This window comes from Aegilops tauschii, chromosome 7, assembly GCF_002575655.3.
Source record: "Aegilops tauschii subsp. strangulata cultivar AL8/78 chromosome 7, Aet v6.0, whole genome shotgun sequence".
In the NCBI taxonomy this organism is placed as follows: Eukaryota; Viridiplantae; Streptophyta; class Magnoliopsida; order Poales; family Poaceae; genus Aegilops; species Aegilops tauschii.
Genome location: NC_053041.3, coordinates 570,568,302 through 570,594,560, shown reverse-complemented (window position 1 = coordinate 570,594,560; position 26,259 = coordinate 570,568,302). Strand labels below are relative to the sequence as shown.

Genomic DNA, 26,259 nt, shown 5'->3' with positions numbered 1-26,259 from the left:
TGAGAAGGTTCTACCACGTGGAAACGCTCTTTAATGGAACTTTCGTTGTATAAATTTGCGGAATCAATAAGTACCGAACGCACCGTATTCTGGCGTTTTGACCCGAACGCCTCCTTAGCCGTTTGATTTCTAGCACAAATCTTATAGCGTGGATATCAGCCACGTCACGTTCTTTTTTGTTCGGTAGAACAACGACTCGTCCCGAACGCCTGTCGCTATCTTATACTGATCTCCCAGTCCCTTCTCCACCCCTCACTCGCATCACACACACTCGCCTCGCGGAGAACTGTCTTGCGCCGGCGGTGAGGCAGGCGACGTCAGAAATGAGCTAGGGGGCGACGGAGACGAGCAGCTGGAAGAACGCCGTCTAGCAGCTCCACCGGACCCAACATCGGGGGTGTCCCGTGGCGGAGACGAGGCGGGCTGCGCCATCCTCGAGACGTTGCGGCTTGCGGCCATGGGGGAGGAGGCTGAGGAGGCCCCCTGGTTGTGCTCCGACGGATCCCGGATGGAGAGCCCGAGCGCTAGCGTGGGGAGGAACCGCCGGTTGCAGCGGTGGCGACGGAGAGGAGGCGCGGACGAAGGAGCAGTGATGGAGGTGGCCGGGCTTAGGTGCGGCGGGGGCAGGCGGAGAGGACGCCCGGCGAAGGAGCTGTGATGGAGATGGCCGCGCTTAGGTGCGGCGGGGGCGACGGAGGGGAGGCGCGGCGAAGGAGCTGCGCTGGAGATTGCCGCATTTAGGTGCGGCGGTTGTCAAGATGCAGCCGGAGACCTACGCTGCGTGGTGGCACTGCTTCCGTCGGCGCTGGCCGCACACTTCCTGGTGCACCACGGAGCTCCACCTTGGCATTCACGAGTTTGAACTGCGCAGGGACGGGACGGCTCACTGGACTAACCATGCCATGTCTACTACCAATGGCGCCCGAGCCGGCTGTCAACGAAGAGATGGTGTCATGAGGTATGCCATGTTTCTCAGTTGTTTTCATACGAATTGTGCATAGCTCTTGACCACGGAGATTACAAGTTCGCACATCTACTGAGCGTGTGAGAAGCTCATCTGGTTCTGGTAGAGTGTGGAGTTAAGGGCTTTCAATCAAGTTCATGTCAAAATGTTGGCAACACGTTCTATATTTCAATGGCAAATATCAGATGGCAAGATCTAGAAATTGTTTGCCTTGCATTTTTGAAATATGACCAATTTTAATCAAAATCCATGGCAAATTTGCATAGTTGGGCAGTGAAATGTAAAGTTAACAATTCTGGGATTTTGTACATTATGCTATATTACAACAATAAAAAACAAAAAAATGTGCCACCACGTCAGATTTGTTTTGTATGTATAGGTGGGGAGGAAAACATCCCATAGCTGATATATCGTTCATTGACAAAAATGATAGTAAAATGGTTAATAGTCGTGGCAATTGCTAGAAATTATTTAGTATTGGTATGATGGCAAGTTTAAAATTTGTCCTTACAACAAATTTTCAAGTTTGCCACTCTACTGACTGAAAATCATTTGTTTTGTGTGATCTGAACAAAACAGACATACTAGTCTTCCAGGACATAATGGTATTTTTTGTGTCCCTAGTTTTTGTTTTTGTGGTGATAGGCTATGAGTTTTGAGAAGAAAATAAATGATTTGTGGCTGAATTGATCAGGGTAAGTGTGCTGATGCTGTAGTGGGGAAAGAGATTTTTAGAGGTTGTGGTCATCTTCGTTGAACAACATCAGCGATAATTAAACTGAAAAGGGATATGGAGTAATCAAAGCTTGCTTTTCATTTAGAGAGAATGATTCAGGACTAAACATGTACTGTATGATACATTTTTTCTTAAATTTGCCGTCTCACTGTACAATTTTTTTAAACTTTTCCTGGAAGATGGGAAATATTGTTATCAAATGATGGTAAATTCATTCTCGGCTCAAGGAAAAATCATTGTTTTCTTGCCATGGCAACTTTCAATTTTGGATCATGGCGCAAATTTACTGTTTTCTACCATGGCAACTAATCTTATACTTTTTTGCCATGTAAACATAAAAAAATTAGTTGATTGATCATGGCAAAATTTAGTTTACGCATCATAGCAAACTCGCTTCCTGTAAGATGGCAAACATAGTTATCGAATCATGGCAAATTTAGTTCTCGAATCATGGCGAATTCCTTGCTTTCTTGCCATGGCAACTTTTTATTTTTAAAATTTTCGTGGAAATTCTTTAAATTGTCGAAAACAACACAGAATGGCAAATGTTGCCATGGCAAGTTTTACTAATTATTTCACCTTCATTAACATGGCAAAATTACCTACATCCCCATGGCAATTTTAACACTTTATTGCTATGGCAAGTTTTACTATTTATTTTTCATGGCAAATTTACCTTTATTAACATGGCAAATTCACCTAAGTCCCCATGGCAATATTTAACTTTTATTGCCATGGCAAGTTTTACTATTTTTTGGACTTTTATTAACATGGCAAATTTACCTAAATCGCCATGGCAATATTGAAATTTTATTGCCATGGCAAGTTTTACTATTTATTTGCCATGGATAATATACCTTGGTTCAAGAAGTTGTGTAGTTGATACTTGCAAAGCTCATGGCAATTTTATCTCTGTCCTTGTTCATAAACAACAGCAAATTTATACTGTATAAGGCTCTATCTGTCAAAATTCATGTCATTTGCAGTGGCACCTTTTTATTTGAAAACATGGCAAATTTACCATGGGAAGATATGATTTTCAGAAACATGGCAAAGTTGATAGATGTTCAAAAACATGGCAAACTTGCCATGGCAAATTAAGATGTTAAAAAAACATGGCAAATTAATATGTACAAAAACATGGCAGTTCTGGGGCCTACAAATATTGTAATTTGTTTTTAATTCTTGAAGGCAATTGTGTTTCTGGGCTGGGTTGGTCCGCTAGAGGGGAGTGAGGGAGGTCGTTGGGGAAGGAGAGCTCATTCGATCGAACAAAAACATTCGTCGCGAGGGAGCTGATTTACCGAACAAAAGGTTCGGTTTGGGATGCCCCCAGACCGAACGGTCGGTGGTTATTGGGGTCTAACTTTTTCTATACATGCACAATGGCAATTTTTGTACAAATATTTTTTGTTCTATATTATATGGCCATTTTTCTGTTTTTTTGTGTTTTTTCATAATATCATGGCAAAAATTTCACACTCATTTGCCATGAAGGGTGCATGAACATCATGGCAAATCATTTCTGTAATATACCTTTTTTTCTTGATCATATGGTAGTTTTGTTGATTAAAGGATGGCAACTTTTTGTTTCTAGATTTTTTTCAGGCGGTGTTTTTCTTCATCCAGTTCAGTTTTAGGCCTTTTCGTGTGTTCTCTTTTTTTGGGACAGAAGCAGTTTTGGGCCTTCAATATTGTAATTCTTTGTTTTTTTTAATTTCTTCAAGGCAATGATGTTTCTGGGCTTGTCCAATTTTGGGCTGGTTCGCTCGAGGGGAGGAGCCAGATCGCTAGCGACAAGTTTGTGCGATAGGAATGCAAGAAACTGGATTTTTTCAATGCATGAGATACTATCACAAAAGGAATTTGTTCTCCTGGTGGTAACATTGTGGTCCGTGTGGAAAGCTAGATGGAAGGCCATCTATGAGGGTGTTTTTCAGAGTCCCCAATCCACACATCAGTTTATCCAATCGTATTTGAGGGATCTTAACTCAATTGAGGAAGAGAAGAGAATCAAACTGATGGTGCAGGGAGTACCCCGACCCGCACAGTGGATCCATCCTCCGGATGCAAGCTGCAAGGTCAATGTGGACGGAGCAGTATCGCAGAACCAGAAGAGGGGAGCTGCAGCGGCACTATGTAGAGATCATAATGGCACTTTCCTGGGGGCATCGGCTATACTTGTGAAAGGTGTTTATGATCCACCAACACTTGAAGCCCTAGCGGTTCGGGAGACTCTAGCACTTGCTGAAGATCTAAATGTGCAAAGTATTCACGTTGCTTCAGACTGCAGAACGGTGGTTGAGGATATCAAGGAACGAAATCCGGTGAGCTATGGAGCAATTCTACATGAAATCATAGACCAAGCTAGTTATTTTACCAAGTGCAATTTTGTTCATGAGTATAGGAGCTCGAATGTCGAGGCTCACAATCTAGCGAAGCATGTATTAAAGTTAGGGGTGGGTCGCCATGTTTGGTTAGGGCATCTTGGTAATCTCTGTTTTGTACCTGTAAACACTGAGTCAAGTTAAATAAAGCTTCGTGTGATTGTCGAAAAAAAAAGTTTGTGCGATTTGGGATCGTTCGGGCTGGAGGAGTACTTCTACCGAACGAGTTTATTCGTTCCAGTGACCCTTAGCACGAACGATTCGTTCGGGCTGGGGTACCTCCAGACCGAACGTACGCGTGTTATCGGCGTCCTAAATTTGAGGCACACGACACAAGCCCTTATATTGCGCTTCATTTTGTTGGAAAATAATCCAACTATATTCAAGTTGGCAAATCAGGTACGTGCTACTCCCTCATCTATTTTGGAACGGAGGGAGCAGTTGTTTACACGTACGAGTTTAAGTCGAGTCCGTGTCCTAGTATTTGTTGGTAGCCGTCTATACCAAGTAGTACTAGTATATTTGGGAGTAGTATGTGTCCGGTCGTACTCTAGCTCGTGATGTCCGAGTCATGTATGTATGTGATGGAAGTCATGAAGGATTAGGAGTCGAGTCGTCACTTGTGTTGGGTCTTGCCGGACTTGAATATATATATATAGATAGACCACAGCTTTGTAAGATGGTGGAGAAAATTGAGCAATAAAAAGAGAAAATAAAGAACACGATACACGCCCTTTCCTACAAGTTTTTTGTGCGCGTGTGTATTTGCGCATATTGATGTGATTGATTCTGAGGGCAGAATTCCAACACATTTAGTTTTTGAGGGCACTCCCGATAACTGCCACACGTGTGGTGTATCGGGTGGTTGTGCCGCACGCCTCGTGTGGCATGGATAGGAACCCGCCCGCACGACCGCGTCCGGGCGCGCAAAGCCACAGCTCGCACGTCCGGTGTGTGGCAAACCCGCCCACACGTCCGGGCCAGACGACCACGCTGCCCGCACGACCCAGCCGTCCCGGCCTTCTTTCGATCCCCAGTCCCGACTGCTGCCATCGTCTCCCACCTCTCGATCCCCTACCTCCATCGCCGGCCTTCTCTCGTTGCCATGGCAACCAGAGCAGATCCGTAGGGCCTTCCCACCGCTAACCACACCCCCCCTCCCCCACCCCCCCACCCCCGCCCCCCACTCCAACCCCGCCCTCCAAAGACAACCAGCTAAAAGCATGTGAATCTCCGATCTCCTACTGCTTCTCATCCTTCTTCTGGGCAGAAAATTGCAAATTTACCAATGAAGGTGGCGACTGTATCCACGCTATGGGGGCAAAACACTACATGGTTTTGTGTGTCTTCGCATTTGCCAAGCAACATACACCAGATCTGCCATGTACTACGCTAGAGTTAAGCTTAAGTTCTCAGTTCGCTTGGTGCAAGTAGTTGTTAATGAATGGATGCGTAGGAATTCCTAAAAAAAGGGAGAGAAATGAGAAATTTGGAATAAAGGGGGGTAGGAAAATTAGTTGCCACTTGTGTCTAACGTCAGTTGCCACCTATCGTTACTGTTAACGGCCACCATGTTAACCTGTTGCTTGCCATCCTATGGTGGTGGCTGTTGCCATCGAATCGAAAGGATAGCTGGCACCCAGATTTTAGAAAAGAGAGTGGATGTCCATGTCCTACTTGCCATGATGTGTTGGTTGCCTACACATGAAAATGTGATAAGACTGTCGTGTTATCTTGTACGTGCAAGCAGTAGAAGAATACATTTTTTGCGGATTGTTGATGCGTTCTTGTTCATGCAGTGATTGAGAACACATTGGCAGAAACAAAATGCGGAAAGAATGAATCACGAAGATGGCGCTGATCCTTGGGTTTCTCAAAGGCCAGAAACGCCCCCTTGGGATGCAGCAGAGTACAGTCAACTCATTTCAGGCATTGGTCACGAAGATGGCGCTGATCCTTGGGTTTCTCAACCTGCTGCCACTACTGGAGCAGTACGCAGGCATTGGTATGATGCATGATAACAAAGAAAAGAACATTTGCCATGTTCGCGATGATGAAGATGACATTCTACTTATGTCCTACACTGTCATTTTTCGCAGGTTCTTATGACCAAAACACACTCAGGGGGGCACCATGGCAAGTTCAGTCACAGGGCGCTAACACTGACAAATGTACGGGCAGCCAACTTCAACTAGCTAATGTGGCAAATCAAGGTAACGCATACGAAAATGAAACATACTGGTGTGGACATGAAAAATAAACTTGCAAAGGATGGCAAAAGACTCACGAGTTATGTCGGGAAAAATGCAGAACCTTCATGCAGCACGTGGCATCAGGCGACACCCATGTACCTGCCATCGACGTCATACACAGGTGAGTCCATAAAAAAGTGAAGTTGCAGATGGTGAATTAGCAGAAGGAGCATAGTTGACAACTGCAGTTGCCATGACTGAACAACTGCAGTTGCCATCCCTGGACAACTGCAGTTGCCATGTCTGGACAGCTGTAGTTGCCATGCCTGGACAACTGCAGTTGCCATGCCAGGACAAACTGCAGTTGCCATGTATGATCAAAAATGTGATTGCAATGTACAAACAACCGTGGATGACAAGTGTGAACAAATCTGTGTGGCATGGTTGGACCACTGCATGTTCCATGTTGAAGAAACTACAGTTGACATGCATTGACCAACTACTACCATGATTACAGGTTATTACGGTGGTGCTACCTCGGCAAACGTCTCATGGTAAGCTTCACAGATTGCAGACAGAGCACGTCAATTTGGTGTGACAGACCACACAAGATGGGCGCATGCGGCACAACAAGGTAAGGAAATTTGAACCACAAAAACAGAACTGCATTTGTTTTTGTGGGAATAGCATGTGAGGAAAAGAAGATTTGTAGCAGTGATGGTGGAAAAAATCAAACAGAAAAAGCTGACAAGTGGTCGTGTGCAATGACTCATATATTGTCTTCGGGATTTGCCAATTGCTAAAAGCATGTGTGCAGCACTAATGATTGATCACATTTGCCTAGTGAGCTCAAGCCTAGAATACAAAGTTTTGATGCTAGAATATACTGGTTGCCATGTATTGGCAACAGTATTTACCATGTATGTAGGACTGCAGCTGCCATTGATATAGAATCCAAGTTTTGGTACTGAAAGGAGCTGGTTGCCATGCATTGGCAACAGTAGTTGCCATGTTTGTTGGACTGTAGCTGCCATGACTGGAGAACTACAGTTGCCATGCATGTCCACATGCAGACTCACGGCTTTCTTTTTGAATGATGTCATGCCAAATCACTTGTAGTTTATGTACTCCGTTACGATAAACATGTCATTCAAGCAAAATCTTACGCTCGTACATGTTTTTTTTATTACAGGGCCTTCAACTACAATCAACAGCGGCGCGGGGACATCTACTGCAGGGAGCTCTGAGCGCATGGAAGACGCGTTCCACCAGCCAGCCAACAATCATGCTGCAAACAATGCCGAGTCAGAGTCGAAAATGGCAATCATTCCAGCAATGCCGACAAGCACACCTTTGAACACAAGCACTGGCAACACTCAAGTAGATGAAAGTGCCGCCGATACTGAAGTGAATGATGAAACTGATGACGCAAGCACAAGGGGATGAAGATGGTGGGCAATCAGAGATCATGGTACCTCAGCCACCTTACGTTGGGCAGAGATTTGAATCGTTCGCAGAGGCAAAGGAATTCTACCAGACATATGCAAAGTTCCGTGGATTTGCGGTCAACACCGAATACCATAGGAAAATTAAGAAAACTAACGAGTACAGCAGAGGTGAGATGAGGTGCCACAAGGCACGAAGGAACAAGAAGGGGAAAGGTGTTGCGCCTGTCGTTCCGGAACGAAAGAGAGGTATCATTCTCAAGACGGAATGCCCTGTCCGGTGTAAGCTAAACGTAGATGGAGCACAGTGGGTGGTCACTGAATATTTTGATGAGCACAACCACAAACTCATAAAGAAGTTCGACCTGGTAAAATTTCTGACCGCCCATAGAGGATTCACCCCCCTCGAGAAGAAATTCATAAAGCTGCTACATGATTGTACCGTCGGTCCATCAAGAATGGTCCAGATACTATCACTCATCCACAGCAAAAAAGGGACTTTGAGTAGCATGCCCTACATACCAGCTGACGTCACAAACCTAAAGGCAAAGTACCGTAGAGAGAGCAAGTTGGCTGACATAGAGGCCACAATGGCCTACTTCGATGAGAAAGCGAAGGAAGATCCAGATTTCTTCTACAGGATAAGATTGGACGATGAAGACTGTGTCAGGAACATGTATTGGGTGGATGGTGCTGCAAGAAGAGCCTACAAACATTTCCGAGATTGCATTTCATTCGACGCGACATATCTCACTAATATGTACAAGATGCCATGCGCTCCATTCATAGGAATAAATAACCACAATTAGTCGTTGTAGTTCGGATGCGGGCTCATTCGGAACGAAGACACGGATGGGTACGTTTGGCTGTTCAAGACCTTCTTGGAGTGCATGGGTGGACTTGCTCCGATGAACATAATAACAGACCAGGATTTTAGCATGCGTGCAGGCATAGAGGAGGTCTTTCCGTTGGAGTGCACAGGCACTGCAGGTGGCACATTATAAAGAAGGCTGAGGAGACCCTAGGACCCTTCTTTGCTGATCGTCCAGACCTGCACAAGGCATTCGAGCTGTGCGTGGACTACATCTTGACCGTGGAGGAGTTTGAAAGGAGCTGGATGGCTATGATTGAAACATATCGAGTCCAAGACCACGAGACGCTTGCTAGCTTGTGGGAGAAGCGAATGTACTGGGTGCCGGCCTACTTCATGCAGTGCTTCTTCCCGTTTCTGCAGACTACACAACGCAGTGAGGGGTTCAATGCTGTTTTGAAGCGGTACGTGAGCCCTGGCAACTCATTACTACAGTTTGCCAAGCAGTACACCGCTTTGCAACAAAAAATACTGGGATCCGAGCTACAGCAAGAAGCAAACACCGCGCTCAAGCAGCCAAAATTGCTAACGTATTTATCAATGGAGAGGCAGATGAGCAAGATATACACCAACACGATTTTTAACAAGTAAGTCAGTTGTGTTACAATCTTATTTGCACAAATCATGAAGGTACCAGGTGCCATGTAGAATGCAATGCAGTTGAAATGCTTATTTGAAAATGATGATTGTGTTGAAAAGTAGCCATTAGGTACAGAGTAAACATGATATGTAGTTGTCGTGCTTAATGAACTACAGTTTGCCATGCTTAATGAACTGCAGTTTGCCACGTTCACTCAACAACAGTTACCATGTTTGCGTAACTGCAGTTGCCATGTTTGATGAACTGCAGTTGCCATGTTTAGTGAACTGCAGTTGCCATATTTAATGAAATGTAAATTCCATGGCCATGATGGTATGGAATGCAAATGCCAAATTGAAGTTGTTATGTAGTTGCCATGTTTAAATGAAATGCAGTTGCCATGTTTAATGAACTGCAGTTGCCATGTTTACTCAACTGCAGTTGCCATGTTTAATGAATTGTAGTTGCCATGTTTGAACGAATTGTAATTCCATTGGCCACAATAAACAAAAGGTGCTACAAAAAACTGCACACAAGAGTTTAAAAAAAACACACAAAACTTGCAGATTCCAGGAAGAAATAAAGTGTGCCAGCATGTACACGGCTTTCCACGTGCACGAACATACATTCAAGGTGTGTTCTATCATGGGCATGTCGGATTCAGAACCTGAAGACCCAGACAAGGGAAGGAACTACTTTGTGAAGGCATCGATAAGCGAAGGCGAATACTACTGCCAATGCTGCAAATTCGAACGGGACGGGATTGTGTGCTGTCACATTCTAAAAGTAATGGATTTGAATGCGGTGACACGAATGCCCCGCCATTTCATAAGGCGGCGATGGACTTGGGACGCTGACGACGCATTGGCGCCGCAAACATCAAGCGCAGTTTTGGCCGTGCATGACGAGAGACCAGAGTCAACCATGGAAGCCGTGAGGCACGTTGTGTTGACAAAGAACTATGCTGAGCTAATTGATGAAGCGTGCAAGAGTGATGAAACAGCAAAGGTCGCAGAAAACACAGGAAGACCCTCAAAAGAGAGCTTGATGAGATCAAGAAGAGGAAAGCCGAGGAAGCCTTACACAGGTTCCCCCGCACATCAAGTGTGCCTTCGTCCACAGGGCCATCATCTGAAAACTCGGAGTTAGGATCTGGAACAGCAAGCACACAAACACAAGTTAGGAACCTGCCCCGTTCCATCACAAAAGGGCGTCCAAAAGAGATATGATACAAATCGGGATTGGAGATTCAAGCAAAACATAAGAAACCAAAGAAAGGGACGGGCAATCCGTAAACAACATTGGAGCACTTTGACTTGGTCCATGGTGACATTTTTTTGTAATCCAGATGTTCTAAATTTTGTAAAAACTGTAGAATGACTCTTCAGGTGCATCAGAATCTGAAGTAAAAATGCCATGAAGGAATAGCTGCAGTTGCCACGTGTATGGCACTGAATTTGCCATGTTACTTGAACTGAAGCTGCCATGCAATTTCTGCTGAATCTGCCATACCATTTCTACTGAATCTGCCATGCCATTTCTACTGAATCTGCCATGCCATTTCTACTGAATTTGCCATGTTATTTTTTTACTGAATTTGCCATCTTATTTTTTACTGAATCTGCCATGTTAGTTGTACTGAACATTCCATGTTAGTTGTACTGAATCTTCACCGCGTAGATTTCCATGTTCAGTCAGCGCATTTTAGTCACACATATTGTATTCTGGTGCAAACTATGGGAAACAAGCTGAAACGGCCTCGTGTAGAAACCGCACAGGTTACTGCTCCGTGATCAAACTACCATGCTAGCCGGTACAGTTAGCAGTGCAAAAAACCCAAAAAGCCAAACAAGAAAGAACGATAACTTTCACTAACCATGACTGATCAACTACATTTGGCATGTTTTCAGACATCAAGGACGCATTCAAAACACCATGCTGGTACTACCAACCCACAAGCACATAATAATACTGAAAACACATAAACGTATCTGCTGTCAAACCTAAGTAGGTTCACATCCACACATATATTACAAACTATTCAAATGTCACTCACACGCCACCACTGTATACTAGACTACGGGGAGATGCAGTCATAGCATATTACAAAGGACATAGTTTTGAAAAAACAAGGTAATACCTTACATTCCTCGACAACAGAATGTAAGGTAGGCGTTCGGTCAGGAGCACCACGTGATCACTTGTACTTCTTGGTGGCTATCTTCACAGCTTCCTTTATGAACTCACGTGCGTTGGACCGCGTGTTGAAATCTTCATTCATCAACCAGTTCCATGTGTAAATTTTGCGGAGCTCGACGACCATTCCAGCTGTGACGACATGAACCCGTCGACCTTCCCACTTTGCAAGGTATTCCAACATGTGGAAGCCGCAGTCGTGCCTAAACAAGAAAAGAGTCAGGTTAACTCACAAGAACATATAGAAAAAATCATAAACTTCAATTCAGAGGTGACAAAAAAGAGAGGGTGAGCACTGGTTTGGAGGACACATGAGGAAAAGATGGGAAAATACTGGTTTCCATGCTTCGTAGTCGCCACGTACTCAATTGGAAAATGTCTGATCTGGACCTTTAAGTTTTCATAGTGACGGTTCCATGTCTCTTTGAGGTTGTTGATGAAGTATTCAGCATGCGTAGTAAGGTCTGCATCAGCTTCTGAACGCATTGAATCAAGCACCTCAAACCGTTGGTTCTTCAGGTCAAGGCAGATCGCATAGTGGTGACCACACTTGTCGTGTGGGTCATGTGCTGCAAGCTCCTGGAACATGGGGGAACAAGACCTGCAAACAAAAATGAAGAAAAGAAAAGAAGCAGAGCTCACATTAAGAACAGAAATGATGTAGTTGGGAAAATGACATGTAAAGATATCACCGGTTACACTAACAGGCACATGAGTGACTACGAAAGCATCAAGGGTCCAAGAAAAGTGGACAAACGTATAATGTTTAGTTGTAGTGGGTAATTGAAAGAAGTTGCCATCCATGTATGAACAAAGTTGCCATGTATTTTAGTTTGAAGTTGCCACATAGGTTGTATTAGGAAAGCAAATCAGAAGTCATTTTACATGGCAGCTGTTGCCACATGAAACAGCTGTCACAAAACAGGGTGTAGCCCACATTTGAAGCATAGCTACTGGCAAAAAAATAACATGGGAGGAAAAAAATGTGCAAAAAAGGAAGGAGTACTCACACATTTCTTCATTGTGAGCTTGAAATCACCATGCGCAGCAAAATGCTTCCTCATGATTTTGTGGTGGAAGTCGCCATCCCATATTTTGCACGCCACAGTGTATTGCATAATTGTTTTTTCGGGAGACATATTCATATGCCTGTTGGTGAAGTCAATCCCACATGCAACTACATTCTTCGACATTTTACCGAGTGGCCTCACAGACTCGGCAAGATCACCCAGGTCGACGCACGTCGCATCACATTGTATGATCTTGGTTCTGTCCAAACATGAGCTGTATGAAAATGATATAACATGAAAGAATCATGTCTACTAAGTGAAAAAAAGAAATAAAACGTAAACGGAGCATATCTAGAAATATCAAAAAGGATGAATAGTAAAAAGAGCAAAGCAAATGAGAGGTTTATGTGGGTGTGGTCATTACGTTTCAGCTCCTTCATGTGATTGATGTTGGACCTCGCATTTCCAAAGCGCTTGACAATATCAGCTGGTTCTGATCCTTTGTGGCCTTGAATTCTGGCTCATAATCATCCGCGGGTGGCGCGTGAACTACCCTACGCTGCCTCACAGAACCAGGGGTGGCACTTCTAATGGTATCCTCAGATACCGACTCAGCAGGCGCGTTGGAACTTGATTGGCCCTGACCTCGTGAGGACCTCCTCTGCAATGCTGCCTCCTCAATCCTGCGGTAAGCTTCATCAAGTGATGGCGTAATCTCCTCGGGGGTGGCTGCAAGGATCAAAAAAGTGGGTTAGGATACCTGGAAAACAAAACAAATTTAGTATGAAAGAAAGGTTGAAGAATATGAAATGTAGGCACAGAAAGTAGGGAGTTGCCATGTGCAGGCAACTCCAGTTGCCATGTGCAATGCATTATAGTTGCCATGTGACAACAACTACAGTTGCCATGATCTATCAACTGTAGTTGCCATGTGCTTGCAGAATGGAAAATGCAGCATGGCGACAGAAAAATGTAGGTGACAGCATGCAAGCAAATCCAGTTGCCATGTCCATCAGATAACATTTGCCATCACAAAAGTGAGAACCCAAAAAAAATGCTTGGGACAAAAGTCATACTAAAAAGATGTATACACGAATATGATAAACGCATAAGAAATGTACCTTGCACAACCGTCTCTGCGAACTTCACAGCCTTCTTGCCCTCGACCATTGGCTGCACCATCATTGGGGCCATGCCTGCCGGGAAAGCAAAGGCAACTGGTGAAGGATCTTGCACCACTGGTTCATCTTGACTGCGATCGATGCCAAGGCTACAGCTCGGTGGGGTGAAGGCCATTGGGTGCCTCTCCTGCCTACTGGCCGGACCGCGAACAACTTGCTGGGCAGAATCCAAGGGTGAAAGATCAACAAACATTTCTGCATCGGCCGCTGCAGAATCATCGGGCTTATTCGTAGGGCGGGGCGTGCTGTCAGCGGTATCAGTCGCAGCTTTCTTGACAATCTTCTTGTTTGGGCTGTAGGGGACACCGATGTTGACTGGGAGCTTAGAAGTGCGCAGATTTAAGCTGGGGTTATCCACTGCGGGTAAAGACGCAGTCTGCTCCGCACGTTCACCCCCGTCAGTCGTGCCCGGCTTGCCACCTAGGTCGGTTGTACTCCGGTCTTCCGTTCTCTCCATAACATTGCTTCTGGCAGGTGGTGGGAATAGTGTGGACGCAGGCACATAACCAGAGTCATCTCTGCTGCTCCTAGCTACAACAGGCGCGTTGGGTGTGTCTGCAGATTGCTTGCGGGGGCTACGACGCCTAGGTGGAAGACCAGCTCGCGCAAAGGTCACCTTGGCAACCTCTGGAGCACCAGAAGCTGGAGCTGTTGTGCCAAGAGTCTCACCTATGGATGGCATATCATTATGAACTGTCGCCTCAGCCCCTTCTTTCGTGGACGAAGATGTGCCACCACCCACGTGCTTGGAATCACGGTCAGATGAGCGGGAATCTTCCTTGCTTAGGTTGATTTCGGGGGCGTCCACTTCAACACTTGCTGATCGGGTCGCATGGCTCACAGCAGCATCCTTCATTACTAGCAGAGTGGGCAATATTTCAGCAGTCCTGGCAGATACCGACTCGTCACTCCCAGATGTACGGATGCCTGCTGTCGTAGCCTGCACATCTGCAACCGGCGGAGATGTTCGGCCGCTTGCATCAGAGCTAGTGGGAACAGTGGACGGTGCAGCAGCAGGTTTGTGCACTGGCGCCTCATGAACGTCTGAGTTGCCACCTGTCGACAGCTTTGAGTGTATGCGTTCGAGTGGGTCTCTGGGGTTCTGCTTCGTCACGCGTGTGGTAGTCTTCTTCACCCTGAAAAAAACACATGAACATTGTTAGATGAACAGATGATAGTTTCCATGTAGGTAGAATAAGAGTTGTCATGTGGACCAGTTAGTAGTTGCCATGCGTAACAAGCAGTAGTTGCCATGGTAGACATCTTAAAAAATGTAAGAAATGTGTGATGTGCCAGGAATGCCATTTCAAAACTAGGTGTGGATGAGTGCACAAACAGATGGAAAAGCTGGTAGTTGCCATGTAGGTGGAATAAGAGTTGCCATTTTGCCTGGTTAGCAGTTGCCATGCAAAAACAGGCAGGAGTTGCCATGTAGTAAGAAGAAATAGAGCATGGGAGAAACAGTAGTTGCGATGTGGAACTGATGGCAGTAGCCCATGTGGCAAGCTGAACAGCTGCATTCAAAGGCAAAAATATAGAAATATGGCGATGAAGAAAGAACATGGATAACCTACTTCTTGACTGTCTTCCTCAAATCTGGCAACACGACAGGATCACCGGTGTTGGATGTCGACGTACGAGGAGATGACCTAGTGGAATGCGTGTCACCAGCAATAGGGGCACCCTTGTTCAATCGAGCAGAAACACGGGTTGGCGTTGGTGCTTGTTTCTTCGTAACTGCTCGTCCACCAGCTGTCGCCTCACTGCACATAGAAGATAGCGGCAAAAAAAGGTGCCAAGTGTCAGACACGAAAATCGTTGCCACGCTTAGCAAAGACAAATGGAAAAAGGGGGTCAGTCTGTTCGAAAGGATAGACAAAACAAAACACTAAAAAAGAAGTCGTACCTCCTCCTAGCAGCTAAGGGATCGGTCCTAGGTCTCTTGACAGGAGAGCCCTGCCCAACCTCCTCTGGATCCCTACCCCTCTTTGAGGGCGACACCCCCTTGCCTCTCGCAGCTGTCTGTTCTTTGACTTTCTCCGGTGAGGGGACATCTGGTGCACCCTTGCCCTTCTTACCACCTGCACGAACGTCGACATGTTCATCATCGTCGGTGTCATGTTGCACGTTCTCCATGTCATCGTCGTCGTCCTTGTTGAGAGCAGCATCTCCATCTAGTTCATCTTGTGTGTCAGGAAGCTCCTGCGAGCTGTTGTAGTCGTACCGACCACGGCAACCAGTTGGCCGATGTGTCCGTTCTGCAACAAATGGAGTGAACTGCCTCACAACCGCGTCGCTGTCAGAGCCATTAAGGGACGTCCAACCCTCAACCAACTTCCCGAGCAAGCTGGTCATTCCGGATGCAAACTGCCCAATTAGATGCTCAACAGGTGCCCTCGCCTGTGCACGAAACAAGAAGCAGCAGTAACCAAACCGTATTAAAGTCACGTGTACAAGATCAAAATAAACCAAACACAACCATAGATATATATATCCTTGATTACCTCAACAGGACAAGACGGAGCTGAGTGCACGTCCATCCACTTTCCAAAGTTTTGAGCCCCACCAAACACGCTGTAGTCTATAGCATGCTTGGCCATCAGTTGGAAAAAACCAAAAAAACAGCTAGCATGTAAAGAGAAAAAACAAATGAACACTAACTAACAGTTCATGTATTGCAAAAATAAAAATAAAAAAGAGGAAGAGGATAGAAGTTTCAAAATGGATGGCAGAGTTGCCATGTGGCGTCAAACATGGATACCATGCTCAGAAAGCCATGGCTAACAAGGTAGTCATCTCTTGTTAGCCACAGACGGTTGCTGTATGGGGATTTTTTCATATGTTATGCAGCGTCAAAATTAAAAGAATGTCGTGCAAAGAAAGAAGCCAGAACTAACCTGCAGTTTCCCGTATTTCGTATCAGTTATCTTGTCCGCGGCAAGCACAACCTTGACAGCATCGTAAGTCCACGCAGAAACAGGAAATTTGTGTGGAGGCGGCGGGCCTCCTATCCCAGTAAAGTCCACAGTGGACAGATCAAGACGATCGACGTACATGAGCTGATGTACAACAATTTAAAAAGAAAAAATATCAGTTGCCATCATGGTATTTTGCAGAAAAAAAGCTAACGTATGTTCCTTCAATCATCAAGTTGGAGGGCATGAAGAAGGAAAAAGTTGTCATGTATTTCTGTTAGTTGCCATCTATATGTGTTAGTTGCCATCTAGTTATGTTGGCAGTTGCCATTCTAGTTATGTTGGCAGTTGCCATCTTGTTATGATGGTAGTTGCCACAATGTTACCATCATGGTTGCCATGCATGCTCAAGGAGCTAGGAGTGTTTGCAAAAAAGTAGTACAAAAATACCATTAAATGGAGTCGACAACCCTTCTGGTACATCTTGTTTGAGAATGCATCATGCAGGAAGTCCGCAATGAACTTACACCAATTCATGTTCTTCACTTCTTTCAGTTTTGCCTGCACAACACAAATTTCAGGACAAGAAGTTGCTGCATCAGAAATCAAAATGGGAAAACATAAAAAAAACTGGCAGTGACTAGCTTACATATGACATAGGAGTCAAAAGATTGAAGGAAAAAATGAAGGAGTAGCGATAGAGCATTCACCAGGATGGGGAAGCATTTGTTGCTTGGGCGAAGAGATGTGGTCGGCGCAAAAACAGCTGAGATCAGGTACATGAGTAGCTTCATCTTAAAAACTTCGCCATGGGTTTTCATGCCCTCCAGCGAATTTGCCAGCACGGTCGTGTTCGGCATGGATGTCATCCCAGGAAACAAACGGGCAAACAACGTTTCCTCAATCGTATTATTGACCTCATACGGGACTTTGATTTCTCCACGGGGCACACCCAACGTGCAGAACACGGATTCCTCGTCTAACGGCAGTCTTCCACGTCCCGGAATCACAAATTCCCTGGAGGCGGGCTCGTAAATCTCACCGAGCCAGTCGCATACTGGGTTCACTAGATTCTTGCACCGAACATCCATCAGAGCCTACATCCCCAACTCAGCAGCAACTCCGTTCAGATCGTCGGTGAATCTCTCGGTCAATATAGTCAGGCGTTCCTGTGAAGCCCTATTGCGATTACGTTTCTTCTTCTGCAAAACAGCGAAATGATCATTTGTTGCCATGTTTCACTATCATGAAGGTTTAGACCCTATCAGACGATTGCAAACTCAACATGACATTCAAAACATATGGGGGAAGGGGGCTGGGGGGTGGTGGTGGACAGTTACCTCATCGCCGTCTGTTGTCCGTCTAGTTGCGCGATTCTGCCGCGGTAACTCCATGAAATCATCATCATCGTCTTGATGATCGCCACGAGCCATTCTGCTGAGGTAAGAACAAAGCAAAATGCCAGGGTGAAAATGAAAGTATGAAGTAAGTAGTTGCCACCTAACAGAATGTACTTGCCACATGGGCTCAAATGAAAGTGGCAAAAAGTTTAGGCAATATCGTAAGAACACCCACACCCCCTATGATTGTCCAACAATAAATGTGGCAACAAAACACATTGGCTTCATTTGAAAAATGTACAGATCATAAGGCACTTGAAACAAAATGCTGAAGTTGCCATGTTAGCACAAGATAGTACGAAAGAAAGGCACAAATCATCCCCTGCACAAACATAAAATGTGGCAGCTCACACCCTGTCCTCATACAAAAATGAGTTGCCATGTGTTCAAAGGCAAAATGTGCTAGGTTGAAATTGCCATGTTAAAATGCAACACAAAATTCAAAAAAGCGCTAAAAAACATCTACTGAACAACCTGAAATTGCAATGCACACACTGACCTCATATTAAAAATGAGTTGTCATTTAATACGGCCAAATATGTTCAGATATCACAAGTCAGCGTGGCAAAACACGAAACTGGGTCTACAGTACAGTGAATTTGCCACATTATCCTGCCTACAACATGGCAACAGCCATGCTGTGTTCACAGAAATACTTAGCACATGGAAAGCATATATATGGCAACTGACACAGTTGATGTGGAAATTAGTTGCCATCCAGTGCACATAGTTGCTGAAACTGACATGACAACCTAGTTACTATACTTTGCCATGCCACACTATCATGTCATTTGCCACAAGTCAGCGTGGCAAAACACAAATTTCGGTCTGTAGTACAGTGAATTTGCCATATTATCCTGCCTACAACGTGGCAACAGCCATAGTGTGTTCACAGAAATACTTGCTACATGGAAAGCATATATGTGGCAACTGACACAGTTGATGTGGAAATTAGTTGCCATCCAGTGCACATAGTTGCTGAAACTGCAATGACTACCTATTTACTACACTTTACCATGCCTACAGCGTGGCAGCAGCCGTAGCATGTGCACGAAATTAGTTGCCACATGGAAAACATATTTTTGGCAACTATCACAATCAATCAGGAAATTAGTTGCCATATGGTGCAGATAGTTACTCAAACTACCATGTTTGCATTCATACTGCACTTTGAAAAACAACTACCTAGATCTAGGGTTCAATGGCAACTATCATAACTTGAAATTCATCACCAAAATTCTCCCTGCACTGATCGCAAATAGCATTTCGAAGCAATGCGCAAATATCGGACAGAAAAACGACGGCCCTATCCCAAGGCACAACCAGGATGTGGCTCCGGACAGGCCGAACCACACCGGCGTGACCGCCACCGTGGCGGCGACGAAACTGCTCAATGCCACCGAAAACGGCAACCACAAGACTCCGCCGCCGGCGGGAACGCCGGCGCATCGCGAACCCGCCTGAATCTCGATGAATCTCGAACGAAGCATCGACCACGGAGGGGAGGGGAGAAATGCAGGCAAGGATTTTGAGCGTGGGAGGAGCATTCCTTCAATCTGTAGGCGCTCCGGCGAAGACGCTCCGGTCCAGCGAGTCCCATCGACGGCCGCGAATGCCGTCGACTCTTCCGCCTCCGCCGTCGCCTTCTCCTCTCGCCTTCTCCTCCAATCGACTGAACTGCGGGGTGGGTTGTGCGAGTAACTGAGGGGAGGAGTAAATGGAACCGTGAGGGGAGGGGGCGAAGTGCGCGACGTGTTTGACGGCAACCACGGTCGGGCGTGGCGTGCGGGCGCAGAGAAGTTCCACCGCACGCCCCCGAGTGGCAACCACTGACCGCGGGGAGGCAACCGGTGTGTGGGCGAACTATGTCACACAACACACACGCCTTGTCCTACGTGGCACACAAAATCAGTCAAAACGTGTCAAGATTCGTGCAGATACTGCTGGACGGCGATGGAGGCGTGTGGTTGAGATGGCTAACGCCCACACGTGTGGGCGTTAACATTTCCGATTTCCAAATGACCGGACAGGCTGTTATGTATATATAGAATATGGGAAACGCTTGTATCCGGATGACCGGCCGAGCGTTCGGCCGGTCGCGTGCGCGCGCCGTGTGTCTTGCAGCACCCTACGCTAAACACATGCCCCGTGGGCGGTGGGCCACACACACAGCATTATCTGTTACGATCTGAAGACTTCGCCTCCTTCGTTCCCCAATCCTCGCTCTTATCCTCTCATTCCTCACCTCCCCTCGCGATAGATCGGGCCAGGCCGCCATTGTCACTGCACGTCGCTGCAAACTCCTCTCTCCCACCTCCCATGTCCTTCCTCCCCTGCCTTCATGCCAACAAGCCAGACCGTGCTCCATGGATTTTTTTTGTTTCAAAACTCCATGGTCCTGCAAGCCGTCAAGGGCGGGGGCAATCGGGCGTCGCTGCCGGAGCTGGGACCGGCGCCGCCTGGTGCTGGGAACGACGCTACGCTGTGCTGGGACGGTGGGCACAAGATTGGAAACGACGGCGACAAGCACTGCCACCAGCACCCACCGGTGCTGGAGATGGTGGCGGCAAGTGTTGGAGAGCCGCGGCGACCGGCGTTCAGGGCAACAGCGGGCAAGTGCTCAAGATCGGACCAAGTTCTTTTTTGCTCGAAGCAGCCCCTAATTCTTCTGCCATCGTGTTCTTCTTTTGTTGGAACCAGTCAAATGTTTTGCTACCACGCTTGTGTTTTGCTAGGACCAGTGTACCAATTTGCTACCAGCATGTTTGGTTTTTGCTGGAACCAACCCAAAAATTTGCTACCATGTTTTTGTTTGTAGAACCAGTGTACCAATTTTGCTACCAACATCTTCGGTTTTTGCTGGAACCAATTAAAAAATTTGCTACCATGTTTTTGCTTGGTAGAAGCAGTATACAATTTTTTTGCTACTACCGTTTTGAGTTTTGCTACTATCGGCGTTGTCAATTGTTACATCCATTTTCATGATGTGCCGAGACCCACGACTGTGTGTTTTTGTTGCAACCATTGTCTCTTATTTTATCCATGATTTGATACATGTGTTGTTAGTTTTTGCTACTACCATGGATGCACCGGGGAAGGCAAAGAAAATGCTGCTACTGGGTCAATGGATTTTTTTGTTGCGTTTCACGACGGCGAGCGTCGCGACGGGAGTGGCAAGCAGGAGGGGGTGGGGGGTGACGAGCAAGCAGGTGCTGCGGGTGGAGCTAGTGGGAGGAAGGAGGAACATACAGCTTAATCGGGCTGTTATGGACGCCCGTATCGAGCGGTTGCGCGGTGACCTGCCCAAATTTGAGCCGGTCGACCGGCGCCTATCATCCCCCATAGAATATTGGGTTGCAAACTTCACATATATCTTTTTGGATCTCAGTACACACATGCCTAGAAGGGACTCCCAAATTTGTAGGTTATTCAAATGGTTCTTTTAATTAACAGGTTGCTCAAACTAGAAAATATGGACTTGCACCTTACTTCGTATTGAGTTCTTGCAACTGGAGAAGATGAACAGCTGCTTGAATATATTTTGCTCCAAGTACGGCTGATATTGAAGATGATGGACGCCTGTAGCCAGTGGCTTGTTTAAACAATGACTAATTATCTTTTCCATCGGAGAATGTATTGTACACATTCTACTTTGTTTCTCAAGTAGCTTTTTTTCCACCAGAAGTTACCTTGTTCATTTGAGTTAATCATTTCTTCTCAGATTTGTCAGCACATCACGGTATTGCATGTCACATACGGAAAATTTCCATCCCGTAGAAGATTAGGCAGGCTCCATCGTTCCACCCGCGCGCAGAAGATTAGGCAGGCTCCGCCATACCACCGGCAAGGGTGTACCCATGTTCACAACTGCTTGCATATTCTCTGGGTTGAACTTAGCTAAATCTGGCATGTCCTTGCTGTTTTGGGAAAGACATGGGCCAGGAGTCCGTCTGCTCCCCTCCACCGCAAAATGCATCGATCTTCTTTCCCACAATATACTGGGAGAATGGCAAGGACCAGAGTTAATCAAAATGTCTGCGATGGCTGAACCAGAATGCATTACTGTACAGTTGACCAACTCTAGGAAACTTTTACATTTTATGTAATAAAGACAATTACTGCATAGTGTATAGACTCCGCAATAATTCATGACCTTGAAAGGTCATGAATTATTGCGGAGTCTATCGGGCATTATTGCCAAGACCAAAAGGGCACGGTCTAGTCTATAGGTCTACTCCATGTTCGTGATCTTGTAGAGCGAGGGAGATATATCCATCCTTGGAATAATGTTGAGCAGTTTGGCTTTGATCCGCAGAAGTTTGCAGGATCAGAATAGCGACCGAGTCATTCATTTCGTCAGCTTCCAATCAATTATTATCGGAAATACTAACGCCCACACGTGTGGCAGTTTTGCAACTCGCTCACACACGTAAATCATTGTCCAGTGCAGTTTGCATGAATCTTGACACATTTTGAGGCAGAATGTGCACGCAACATAGGACGGGGCTGGTGTATGGGCGTTGGAGAGTTTGCCCACATGCCCCGCACCACGCTGTTTGCCAGCTGCGCTGTGTGGGCGAACTAGTTTCTGCCCACACAGCCACCACCTAGTCCATGCGCGTGTGGGCGAACTGCTTTTCGCCCACACGACACTCCTACGTTGTGGATGGCAACTGCAGTTACGCGAACATAGCAACCAGATAAACACACATGACAACTGTGATCCTTTGCTAGAGGGCAACTGCAATTGCGCGTACGTGGCAACCAGATAAACACACATGGCAACTGTGATTAACCATACATGGCAACTATGGTTGGACCACACGTGGCAACTATGTAAACACACATGGCAACTACTGTTTGACCATATGTGGCAAGTAGTTAATCACACACGGCAACTACGGTTTGATTACACGCAGCAACTATCATAAATTAGACATGGCAACTATAGTTAACCAAAACAGATAGAGTTGCCATACTTTTACAACTACACTTGCCATCCCGGATAACTACATATGCCATCCAGGATGGCAACTAAATCGTTATCCCGCGGGTACCTAACGTCGCTGCGCCAGGACGTGTGGGCCTTTTTGCTTCGTGCCACACGTGGGGGGTGGAGATGAGTAGTATTTGTTGGGCGTGTGGCACGAAGTAGCTGCGCCCACACGTGTGGGCAATTCTAATGTCCGTCCACACACAACCCATGTGGGCTGCCTACAGCTCACGCCACACACGGTGTATGGGCGCATGTCTAATATACCACACGTGTGGTGGATATCGGCGTCCATTATTATACTCTTTTAGAGTTTTCAAACATACATTGTCCTAATATTTGTTTGTAATATTTGATTCATTTTAGTAGTCTAGCATCATAAATGATACATGTCAACAAGTGTTGACTGATGGTTATAGCAAGCAGCTACTACTTTGGATAACTGATTTGCAGAGCAAATGTCGGCTGCTGCATTGATAATAAGTTATTTCTGTTTCGATTCGACGTTGTTTCACTGTAGATCTGGGAGGCGGATGGATCCGACCAGGAATATCGTTTTTCTTTCGTGGATATGTATGTGTGCATTCATGATGTATGCAAAAAGTGCGCAAGAAAGACCAGTGTTATTTGCATGGCGTTTGGCCTCGAATTCTCTTGCTACTCGGGTGAACAAGCATACACGCAATACTGAGCCATCTGATCTTTGCCCGCCGTGTGTGATGAAATCGGAGGACACGTTCCACACTTTTTGTAGGTGTCCAAGGGTTGTGGCCCTATGGCAGGCCATGGCGGAGCGATGGCAGCTTCCGGACATCAGGGCACACAGGACCTGAGTGGCTCTTTGATCTGCTGCACGAGCTACAAGATGATGAGCGCAGGCGTGTGCTCATGGTGCTATGGAGAAGTTGGCATGTCTGGAATGAGGTTGTCCATAATAAACCGCCTCCCCCTGTTGAAACACCTCTACGCTTTCTCGTCAGCTATGAGGAATCTCTCCGATGCATACAACAATTTCCTGCTGGTGACGTGATAAAAGGGAAGATTGTAATGTTGCATGTTGGGTGCAAGTCGTCCACAACACATACCCCAGCATCGCCACCTCCTACAGTGTGTTGGGATCCTCCTCCTGTTGGCCGAGTAAAGCTCGGCGTTGATGGTTCGTATATTCAAGCCACTGGAGAAGCGGAAGCGTGTCGGTGTACAGAAAGAGGGGCGCACTTTTGTACCCCTTTACATGTGCACGGGCAGTCGGAGCCGCGCCCGCGGTCGCACCAAGCAGAGCAGGAGAGGTAAGCCAAGGTAAGACCGAAGCCCAAAACAATCAAAGCAACGCCAAGGCTAAGACCACGAAGAGCAGAGGGACGAAGCAGGTTCCCCTGGCAGGACCCTTGCCGGGGCAGCCTCAGCAGCCCCGGCAAGACCCTTGCCGGGGCAGCTCGCCCCACACCAACAGAAGCGAGCCACCCTTGAGCCCACGGTCCCCAACGCCATCATCCACGTGGGGCCAGGGCTCGGGAAGGCACCTCTGTGGTGGCATGCAGATCTTTGTGAAGACATATTCAAGATCAGATGAAGATTAGAAGACGACGATCCTCGGCAAGATCCTTGCCGAGGAAGGCCACCAGACCCCCGGCAAGGCCCTTGCCAGGGACGACAGCACGCCATGGCAAGACCCTTGCCGGGCAACCCGGCGAGGCCCTCACCAAGGACGCCAGCAGGGCCACCGCCAGGTCGACGCCAATCAAGCTTACCGCCGTTCAACATGCAGCTGCCAGCCCAACCAGCTGGGGGGGGCACCTGCGTGGCAACATGCAGCTCCCAGGCCAACTCATCGAGCGCCTGCGTGGCGGCATGCAGATCTTCGTGAAGGCTCCATCACCGCGCCACCTCAGCTGCCTGCCTGCCTACATGGCGCCGCACGCATCGCTGGCCAGGGCGCGTGTCAAAGCGAGGAGGAGCGGCGACGGACGGGACGGGCCTCGCCCACGTCCCCAATAAAGCAAAGGGACACCTAAGCTACGCATTAAATGTGCCTTGTCCTGTAATTCGAGCGATAAGCTTAGGGCATTGTACGCCTTTCCACCTTCTGTGTGCCACTGTGGTAGCCCCTTTCGCTATAAAAGGAGGCCCATGGCATACTGGAGAAGGATTCGGCTCTTTCGAACCACGCACTGACCACAGCTAGTTCGAGAGCTCAAGAACTCTCTGAAATACACCCACCAAAGCAGGACTAGGGTTTTACGCATCCTCGCGGCCCGAATCTGGGTAAACGATCCTTGTGCTGCCTACTAGCCCTGCTCTCCTCGCAACCCCGCGCCCCGGCAACCGTAGTAGGGATTCTTGTGATCCCATAGGTGTCGTTCCGCACCGACATCTTTGGCGCGCCAGGTAGGGGGAGCAATTGTGAGAATCTGGTCTAGTAGTTAGCCTAGCAGTTCTTCATCGCCATGGCTCCCAAGAAGAAGACGGCCACGGCGATCGGCTCGTTGGAAGCCGAAGCCCGTGCTGGTGCGCACGAGCAATGGACCGGTCAAGGACAGGACCCGGGCCGCGGTTCGCGAGCACCAGCATCGCCCTGGCAGTCAGAGCCTGGCGAGCGGCGTCGTTCGCGCCCCAGGTGACCGGCCGCACGTTGCCAGATCCAAAGACGGAGCTGGTCCCCCTGCAGGCGGCGTGGGGCCCTCCATGGGTGTCGTTGTGCCGCCTTCGGGCGGCGCAGCGACCTCCAAGACGCACACGCCGGCGACCACTGCGCGCTCTTCCCATGGTGTGCGCGCTGAGCAGCATCACCACGCTGGTGACTCTGGGCACCACCGTGGGAAGAGCCCTGTGCGTCATCCGCGGGATGAAGGGGATCAGCATGCCCGTCGAAGCGCTGGCGAAAATGGCACGCAGCCGCTAGGTCGTAACGGAGCTCCTTCTAACATAGTTAGAAGTCGAAGCGCGCCACGATCCACGCAGCTGCCACCGCCACCCACGCCAGCAGAAGCTTTGGCGCGCGCGCAACTGCTCCTCGACTTCCCTCCTGCTGCAGAGAAGCTCGACGAGTGGAGGGCCACCATCCGGAGCCTCGCCGCCGTCGCCAACAAAGACGAACCACGACAAGCGGGCGCCTCGGGTCGGCGCTCCACCGAGCCACCACGTGCTGGCGCTGGGAGGACCGGGGGAGCTGCGGCCACGGTGCACTCTCCTCTTCCTCGCCAGCCGCCGCGGGCGTCTGCCCGTCGTGACGACGCTTGCGATAACATCTCTATAGCGTCGTCCGACCCGCGGACCCACCGCGACCAGCGCCAAGTTCTTCGAGAACAAGCTCACGAAGACGCTCGAACCACCATCGCGCGCCGGCGCGATACACACCACCAGTCGGACAAACGAGTGGGACCCACTAT

General features: G+C 47.5%; 1 protein-coding gene across 1 annotated transcript; it reads left to right on the top strand.

The window, feature by feature from the left end:
• The first annotated feature begins 7,747 nt into the window (after window positions 1–7,747).
• Window positions 7,748–9,186, top strand: LOC123494978 (protein FAR1-RELATED SEQUENCE 5-like). The gene is made up of 2 exons (XM_045231557.1): window positions 7,748–8,400; window positions 8,673–9,186. Exons 1-2 carry the CDS (start codon window positions 7,748–7,750, stop codon window positions 9,184–9,186), a joined length of 1,167 nt encoding a protein of 388 aa, XP_045087492.1.
• The last annotated feature ends 17,073 nt before the right edge of the window (window positions 9,187–26,259 follow it).